The sequence below is a fragment of the Aegilops tauschii genome, chromosome 5 (genome assembly GCF_002575655.3).
Source record: "Aegilops tauschii subsp. strangulata cultivar AL8/78 chromosome 5, Aet v6.0, whole genome shotgun sequence".
NCBI lineage: Eukaryota > Viridiplantae > Streptophyta > Magnoliopsida > Poales > Poaceae > Aegilops > Aegilops tauschii.
The window spans coordinates 554,206,585-554,216,562 of NC_053039.3; the positions used below are offsets into that span (position 1 = coordinate 554,206,585).

At 43.1% G+C, this 9,978-nt stretch overlaps 1 protein-coding gene across 1 annotated transcript; it reads right to left on the reverse strand.

Annotated features, from left to right (window-relative positions):
* Positions 1–398: 398 nt before the first annotated feature.
* On the reverse strand, positions 399–2,245 carry LOC109771543 (uncharacterized). The gene is made up of 2 exons (XM_020330238.3): positions 1,915–2,245; positions 399–1,507 (listed from the first exon to the last, which is right to left on the reverse strand). Exons 1-2 carry the CDS (start codon positions 2,137–2,139, stop codon positions 563–565), a joined length of 1,170 nt encoding a protein of 389 aa, XP_020185827.1. The 5' UTR covers positions 2,140–2,245; the 3' UTR covers positions 399–562.
* Between the last annotated feature and the right edge of the window lie 7,733 nt (positions 2,246–9,978).

Below are 9,978 nucleotides of genomic sequence, written 5' to 3' on the forward strand. Positions count from 1 at the left end.
GTTCTTCTTAATAGAGCTGTATATTTAGAGTCATGCAAACATTGTGAATTCAATGGCTTTACGTGCACGTACGCTAAGCGCAACAAAGCTATTGGGTTCGTTGACTATTTTTTCGAAGAATTAGCAGAAGCTCTGGCGCCACAGTTCAAAAAAGGTACTACAGAGCTAGCTCCATTGACAAATTCGTTGCATTCTTCCCGTTCCACCCGGGGCCAGCAATCATACATCAACCATTGAGAGATCGAGTATATATGCAGGTAATCTGTATACATGTATTGTAGATTTGTGTCACATCATTCGGGCAAGCATATGGCTTCACTGAATTAGGGGACCGACTGCAATAGAATCACCCGCAACAAAACAGTTGCTGCATCTCGCCATTACGATTAGACAACACCTTTTAAGAAATTAATTCAGTTCGATCTAACCGCCAGAAAACACAGTTAAAACAGTACAGTACACAAACACAAATGATGCTACAAACAGTTGTACACTGCAACTTAGCACCAAAACTGGAGCAGACTAGATGAGCTAAGTAGACTAAACCACAGAGACTTAGGCACTACGACATCATCAGTGACTTGAGCGACCGGGCTTTCACAGGCTTCCTCCACCTCTTCTTGAACGGGCCCTTCCTCTTGGTGCCGCGGGGTTGTTCGCCATTGCAGCCAAGCGCTTCCTCATCGCTGCTCTCCTCGTCCCAGCCTGCGATCCCAGTGGTGCCGTCGTTGCCCGTACGCTTGTCGACCACACGTACTGATGCCACTGCTTCTTGATGGTTTGAGTCATCAGCTTGTTCCTGACCTGCACTAAAATTAAGTTGCATTTCGGACTGTGCCTCCTCTTTTGGTGGTTTAGCAGGCAGTGGAAGTTCCTGCACGCCATCATCACTGCTCTCCTTGCCACAGCCCACCATCCTAGCGGTGTCAGGCTCGTCGACGACGTGTGCTGATGGCGGGAGCACTGCTTGATGGTCTGATTCATTCACTTGTACCTTACAAGCACTAAAATCAAGTTGCATTTCAGATGGTGCCTCCTCTTTCAGAGATTCAGCAGGCAGAATAGGTTCTGGCACGCCATCACTGCATGACGTGCGGCGCTTCTTGGTGCCGGGGCCGAACCCCGCATAGTAGTAGAACCCCTCGCCCAGGTCGATGTCGGGCCTCTTTCTACGTGGCTTGTCGCTGACGGGGGGCTTCTGGTCCAAGTGGTACGGGCAGTAGGAGTTGGGCTTAGTCGCGGGCCGCTGGCAGGACCACCTCTTGCCGTCATTCTTCCGGCAACACCACACTCCTTTCTGCACTTTGAACCCCTTATTTGGCTTTGGCTTCCTCTCCATCTTTTCCACAGCTTTGTGCAGTTTCAAGATGACCCCGTCAACCATATCTACGGCCAAGTCTTCCTCCTCCCTGATGGAGCCGGCAGGCATGGTGATGCTTGCTGGGAAGAGCCAGCTACCTCGCCAGGAAACACTCATGAAGCAAGTCTCCACGAAGAGCTTCTCCACCTGAATGAGATGGTAATTCGGAAAACACACATCAACCAACGAAAAGAGCTACCTGCTATTGCTGAACTGAAATGGGGGTTCGGGTAGGTAGGGCTCGCGACCGACAGATGAACTTGCAGCCCGATTGGCCGCAGCGCAACCGCCAGCCGGTCACAGATTACCGCCAGGGAGCTAACTGACGCGCCCTACGGCTAGACCTCGACGCCGCACCACGCGGGCGTGGGGAGCGGAACCCTAGCGGCATGCTTCAGACCCAATGGTAACCTCCGCGGAGGAGACCTAGGTAGCGAGGCGGGCATGCTAGCTGCTACAGAGCGTCGCGGGAATGTGCAATACATACAGCAAGCTGCGGCCAGGCGGGAGAGCACGGAGCAAGGAGCGAAGGGGTCGGGTGGTGAGGAAATTACCTGGGGATCCGAGAGGTCGAGCTGGGCCATGAGGTCCCACGGCGACCGGCTGAGCTCGCAGCAGGGCTCCCCGCCGGAGGAGGTCTTCGGCCCCAGGAACCCGGCGCCGGATTCGTGGGCTGGGGCTGGGGCTGGCGGCGGGGGCGGCTCGAATCGGGGCGGCTCCGTGCAGGAGGCGGATGCGGCGGAGCCAAGCAGGCGGGAGGCGGACCTGCGGATCCGCATGGCGGCCGGGGAGGGGCGGGGCGCACGCGAGGGGAGCTCGGGATCTGGAAGGAGAGCGAGCAAGGTAGGGTTTGAGATTTGTGTGAGGCAGCAGCAGGATGCCGATACGAGAGGAGGCCGCTGGAGAGGACGAAGGCTTTAGTGTGAGGTCGAGCTGGGGCCCACTCGTCAGTGAAGCCGCCGATTATTTACAGTGAGTGAGTGCTGGACACGTGTACGGCCCAAGCTTTATGTGCACACCTAATTTTTTGAGGATGCCGATGAATACCGAATGTTCGGGGTTTTACCATGGCAATATGAACGTTTTTTTTTTGCAATTTATGTTTGTTGACCATAGCAAATTTAGTTGGTAAGCATGACAAATTTGTCCTCGGTTTATTCTTCGTCAGAAAATTGTCATGCTCGTAAACAAAAGTTACCACCGTTCTCTCCGTTTTTATTTACTTCACATATTAGATTTAACTGAAGTCAATCTTTATAAAGTTTGTCTGGGTTCATAAATACAATACTAATATTTATTTTATATATTTTCTGCGAGAAAGAGTTTCAATCTATTCATTAATTGTCAAGGTAGTACAAAGAACACCAGAAGTAAAAAAGTACATCCAGGTCCATAGACCACCTAGCGACGAAGGCGCGCCACCGTCATCGTCCCTCCCTCATCGGAGCCGGACAAACTTTGTTGTAATAGACAGTCGGGAAGTCGTCGTGCTAAGGTCCCGTAGGACTAGCGTACCATGACAGCAACTGCCACTGATGAAGAGATGCGTAGATAAGAAGGATCCAACCTATAGACACATTACCACAGACGAACGAAGATTGGATCCACATGGATCCACCAAAGACAAACACCGACCAAATTCCGTGAGATCTGCCGGAGACAAACCTCCACACGCCCTCCGACGATGCTAGAAACATCACTGGGACGGAGACTAGGCGGGGAGGACCTTATTCCATCTTGAGAGAGCCGCCGCCGCCACCTGGTTTCTTTAACAGGGCACAAACCCTAACAAAACTAAAGAAACCATCTGAAAACGGAGCCCTCCCGCCGGCAAGGGACGGGATCCACCGCACTTCCATGGCCCAAAGACCATAGAAGATGTGATAGACCAACGGCGACACCGACGGGAGCCACGAGAAACCCGAGCGTATTAAAACTTTGTTCCTATTGTATTTGATGTGAAAATATATTCACTGATGAATATAATGATATTGATTTGGTGGTGTATATGTTAATATTTTTTGACAAACTTGGTCAAAGTTTATAAAGTTTGACTTTAGATAAAGCTAATATGCGCAGTAAATAAAGACAGATGGAGTAGTATATTTTTTGCGGGGCAAATATATCAACGAGTGAGTAAATATGTTTTTTCAATTAACATAACACAATTTTTTCCTACAAGTACCTCGATTAGCATCTCATTGGCCTATCCATATACTCGAGGTTTTTTATTTTGATGAAAGTGCTTTAAAAGAAAGGACACCTATATTTTTTCCCCTAACTTTGTCCCACCTCATCTTTACCCCTGAAAACATAGGTGCTCAACTTTCCCCTCTCCCGTTAGAAGCCCTTATGGAAATACCCTTCTGTGTCGTTTCCCTCCGGTCAAAGGGGTTTTACCATCATCGAGACGTTTGCTAGACATGGTTGCCCCTGTGTGCATATGCCACTTACGGGTGGGACCCACCTCCATGAAAATACAAATGAAAATAAAGCTCTGTCTCACCTCTATTTCTTTCACTAACTTGTGGGGCCTTACAAGAAAAATAAAACAAAACTTCCCCTCACCCCTTCATTCCCTTTGCATCTGGCGAGAGAGAGAGAGAGAGCGACGCCGCCAGGGCACTGTGCCCGATCCATGGCGCTGCCGCCCCCGTGCGACCCGTCGTCCTTGTCCTGCCAGTCAACACCGGCGTACCGCCTCCTGTCCTTCATCTCCCTCGTCTCGTCGCCTCCCAAGCAGACGGGGCGCTGCGCTCCGACCGTCGTTCCTGCACGGAGGCAGCGACTACCAAGCAGTGGCCGACAGTGGCAGCCGCCAGCACAGGCTCCTCGTTCATGCCCGCTCGGCCCATCGAACGTGAGACCCTTTAACTAGACGGAATCGAGCAAAGCGCGTCCATCTTCTCCACCTCCGACAGCTAGCCACTGCGCCCGATTTGACAAGATTTGATGAGCGCCTCTCGAGAATCTTACAAAATGTCATCTCGTCAATTGGTGTTGGCCCTTTTCTTCTCAGGCATCCTGCGACTAAGGTATCCTGACACCAATCAGATCTGAATCTCGTTCAAATATGATGGTTGGAACATATTTCCAGGAGTTATAACATTGATCTTATATGACCCGGTGAGGTGATGTCATACCTAGCAAACCTAGACGGAGGACCTGCTTTTATATCTTCCTTTTTAGCAAGGTTAGCCATTCTTTCATGAGGAAATTGTAAGACTTATTGTCGGTGTCAAAACCAGCGGATCTCGGGTAGGGGGTCCCGAACTATGCGTCTAAGGTCGATGGTAACAGGAGACAGGGGACACGATGTTTACCCAGGTTCGGGCCCTCTCAATGGAGGTAATACCCTACTTCCTGCTTGATTGATCTTGATGAATATGAGTATTACAAGAGTTGATCTACCACGAGATCGTAATGGCTAAACCCTAGAAGTCTAGCCTGTATGACTATGATAATGAGTCTGTCCTTCTGGACTAAGTCCCTTGGTTTATATAGACACCGGGAGGATCTAGGGTTACACAAGGTTGGTTACAAAGGAAAAGAATCTACATATTCGATCGCCAAGCTTGCCTTCCACGCCAAGGAGAGTCCCATTCGGACACAGGTGCAGTCTTCGGTCTTCGTATCTTCACAGCCCATCAGTCCGGGCCATGGCTAACAGGCCGGACGCCCGAGGACCCCTTAGTCCAGGACTCCCTCAGTAGCCCCTGAACCTGGCTTCAATGACGAGGAGTTCGGCGCGCAGATTTGTCTTCGGCATTGCAAGGCGGGTTCCCTTCTTTCCGAACTCCAAGATAGTCTCCGGACGTAACGATTATATCCGGACCTGTAACACACACCACACACAGCCACAGAGAGAATATAATATTTTACGGGTCCAATCTGCTGATAACTTTTTATAGCGTGACATCACACTCGTCCGGTCATAATTTCGGACCGTTTTGTTCTGCCGTTCCACGCTTCGAGACACGGTTGCCATGGACACGTTTTGTCGAAATAGAGATCGTGTCCCTTTATTGCGGGATTCTCATCAATACGGGTATGGGTAACCCAACCGTGCCGTTTACACAGCCCTTGTGAATAGGCGAGTTTCGAGGCAAATGGGGAGGCGTTCAATATTCACTGCCTTTATAAGGGGATAAGGATTCCCTTCTTCTCCCACGCCTTCTCTCTTTCTCCGCCCTTCCCATCTCGAGCCCCAGCGCCCAAGTTCTCATCTTCTTCCCACTCAAGCTAGCACTTAACCATGTCCGGATCCGGAGGCCAGGGCAAGTGGATGGTCTCCTCCGTCGATCATTCGTTCACATTTTGTTCACAACTCATCGCATGATTTTGAAACAAATGCAAGAAAATGTTTCTTTTTTAAAATTAATTCAGAAACTGAAGAATTGTTCACATTTTTGAAAAATTATCGTGGTTGTCAAGAAACTTGGTATTTCAAATAATTATTCTGAATTTCAAAAACATTAAAAGAAACAAACTATGATATTCCGATTCAACCCGGCAGTTCATTCTTCAAAATTCACGCGGGTATATAGTCACAAAGACTTAGAAGCATTACAATTTAACTACATACCTTCGATCATTCGTGAGCAGTTTTTCAAATTTGGAAACATTTTTTACTATTTACAAACATTTTGTTAAATTTGTGAACCATTTTTTCATATTGCAAACGGATTTTAAGCATTTTCTTTTGAATTGGCGAACAATTCTATAATAGACATTTCAAAATTGGTGTTTTTTAACTCACGAACATTTTTTGAAATGCATGAACATTTTTTGAATCAGCAAAAAAATTATGAATCAATAAACTCTTTTGCAGTTCACGAACCTTTTTAAAATTTTAGGACATTTTTCAAAATGCATGAACATTTATTGAATTAGGAAACATTTTGTTCAATTTCATTAATAATTTTTAATACCCGGACATTTTTCAAAGTCATGAACTTATTTTATTTTACGAACATTTTTTTTTAAATTGCGAACTTTTTCTGAATATGCAAACATTTTTTGAAAAATCCCGAGCATTTGTTTGAACTCAAAAATATTTCATGTTTTATTGAACATTTTATTTCAAAATTCTCATCTTTTTTATATTTCAAAAGTTTTTTAGGTTCCAAATTATTAAAGTAGAAAAACGGAACAGAAAAAAGGAAACAAAAAAAAACAGGCACCCACACACGGGGGATTCCCTGCAAAACGTTTTTTGTCACTTATTTGTGGCATTGGTGGGTAATATTTTGCACTTTGGGGTCAATTTTAATGATGTACTGCCCGAAGCAATAGTCCCTTTATTATTAGGTAAAGATGTTTCTTGACCATAGCAAATTTAGTTGGCAAGCATGATAAATATCCTCAGTTTATTTTTCGTCAGAAAATTGTCGTGCTCGTAAACAAAAGTTACCACCGTTCTCTCCGTTTTTATTTACTTCACATATTAGATTTGACTGAAGTCAAGCATAATAAAATTTGTCCGAGTTAGGGTTTAGGGTGTCGCCACCTCGTCTCTCTGAGCAGGGCACAAACCCTAACAAAACTCAAAAATACCATGAGAAAATGGAGCCCTCCCACCGGCAAGGCCCGGGATCCACCGTCCTTCCATGGCCCTAAGACCATAGAAGGCATGATAGACCAGTGACGGCACCGACGGGAGACACGAGAAACCCTAGCGTATTTAAACTTTGTTCATATTGTACTTGATGTGAAAATATATTCACTGATGAATTTAATGATATTGGTTTGGTGGTGTATATGTTAATATTTTTTGACAAACTTGGTCAAAGTTTATAAAGTTTGACTTTAGATAAAGTTAATATGCACGGTAAATAAAGACAGGTTGAGTAGTATATTTTTTGCGGGGCAAATATATCAACAAGTGAGTAAATATGTTTTTTTTAATTAACATAACACAATTCTATCCTACCAGTACCTCGATTAACATCTCATTGGCCTATTCACATACTCAAGATTTTTTTATTCTGATGAAAGAGCTTTAAAAGAAACTAGCAAGCATGGACAGAGCCAGGAATCTGGGATAAGGGGCCAATAAAATAGGTAAATGTTGGTGGGGGCAAACGGTTGAGGCGTTTTGGCTCCCGGGCTCAGATGAGCCTCAGAGTGAAAAGAAATTGTTAAAAATAATAAATAAGTTCAAACAATTCCGAAATTTTTTGTGGAGAAAGATGACTGAGTGTGTGATTTCCGTGCACAATTTTAGAGCATTTAGATACCTGAGTAGCTCTCAGCAAAGAAGACAAAATTGGGGTCTGTGAAAAAGTTCACTGTTTGGACCCGATTTTTTTTTTCTGAGAGCTATCCAGATGTCCAAATGTTTTGAAAATTAGCATGCACCTCACGCACTTAGTCATCCTCATAAAAACTTAGATCTTTTAAAACTTTTCTAATATTATTTTTGAATTTATTGTTCACCAGGTGCAGATGAGCCCGGGCTAAGAATTGGATTTTCGGGGGCCATAGATAATATTTAGAGAATTTGAGGTAACAACATAGGGGTGTAGTTAGAAATTGAATTAACATGAGAGAACCATGGCCCCCACTCGCCCACCCCTGGTTCTCTCCCTGCTAGGAATGTTGCGAGCGGCATCATGTTTTAGTCTGTCACAAGAGTTGTGCATTTTTAAATCCTATGTCTTATATTTTCTCATATTTATTCCTTGAGTGCAGAATACATATTATTTTAAGAATCAATACATGTTTAAAGGTTTAACATAGACCATTAATTTGCATGTGAACTAATGGTTTTGGTGATAATACATAAAACAAAAGAATTCTGAAGTATTCATTTACAATAAATCAAATTGTGTGTATTTAATTTCGTATGTTGGTTATTTCTTGCATATAAAATTGAGTTTTACAAAAAAGCAGGGAATTTTGCCTTTGGTTCTAACAATATATTTCCAGTTATGTACTCTTTGTCGATCCTCATGTTGATGCCTAATTATTTCTTTGTAATTTTGTGATCATCTGTGATATCTTTTTGTAAACTCTCGATGCCGATAGTACCAATTGTTTATGTAGTATAATATTATAACATAAATCTTCATTTAACTATAATTTTTCTATATGGTTTCAGTCATATTTACTTTTTCTAGATGGATGTAATATTTAATTTTCCTTTACAGTTAAATCATTAATTAATGTGTGCATCTTTTTTCTCGAAGATCATTGTAACTTTCATGACCTATTGGTTATGTCTTTTAGATATGAAGATCAAAAAACACAAAACAAAATTGTCCCTAAGACGTCGCGAAGGTTGTCAGGCTTCTTGTCCTGCTAGTTAAAAGATTAAATTGCAAGGGATAATGATAGTAGATAGAAAGATAAAACGTTATAGCAAAGAATAGTATTTTTGAAAAAATTTCAGTAATGGAGAATAGACCTAAGGGGGGCATAGGTTCACTAGTTGCATCTCTCATAAGCATAGCAAAGTAGTGTGGCAAACAAATTACAATTGGTCAATGATTAAATTTTAATATTTATATTTATAACTATGAATCCCATATAGGCATTACGTCTGTGATAGATGGCTATTTCAACTGCATCTATAATTAATACTTCACCCCAAGACCGCTATCTAGCAGGCATCTCGAATTATTAAGTTCATGATAAATAGATCGTTGCAATAAGTAGGATGACATAATGTAGACAATAAAATATCAAGCAATATGACAAGAAACAATTATTTTATCCTTAGTGACAACATTACAATATGTGTCTTTTCCCTTTCTGTCACTGCTATCTAGAACACTACAAGATTAGAACTCACTACAATGTACCATTCCCACTAAAGAAAATCCTTTTGAACTTGGCCACAGAAGATTGAGGGGGAGACTTGTATGAGATCTCATATTAGGTGAGATCAATGAGATCGATTTTTTTGGAAAAGAAATACATGCTTAAACATTCTCAAAAAAATTGTAAACACACATCAATGTTTTATGTACAACCTCAAAAAGTTTCAGCTTCTAATTCGACTTCCATTAATAGAAGCAAAAAAAAGACAAATTTGGTTGTGAACAGTGTCAAATTACTATTCACCAAAGCTGCCACTATTCATTCAAATCTGTCTTTTTAATCTCTAAATGTACACCAAGTTTTGAACTGATTTTTTTCAGAGTTTTAGACACAGCCCACAGATTTTTTTGAAATGTCTAAATATGATTTTTTTAGGTTGATCTCACAATCTCACCTAAATGTGAGATCTTATACAAGTCCCCCCAGAAGATAGATAGATTGGAGAGCATACAAAGATATTCAATTATATAACAAATGGAAAGATTAAACTGAATTCAATGAACAATCTGAACATAAAGTGACAATTCATCATATCCCAACAAACACACCACCGATTACATAAAATTGATCCCGATCATGTGAGACATCTCATGGGAACTTTGTATTGACGATCAGAGAGAGAGAGAGAGAGATCTAGCTACTGCTATGGATCCTAAGTTCCAAAGCGAACTAGTCGCGCATGGTCATGGAAGCAACAAGGTTGATGAAGAAGCCTCCCGTGGTGGATTCCCCCACCGATAGAGTGCCGGAACATGCCTCCATATTGGATCTCCTGTGAACAGAAACTTGCGGCG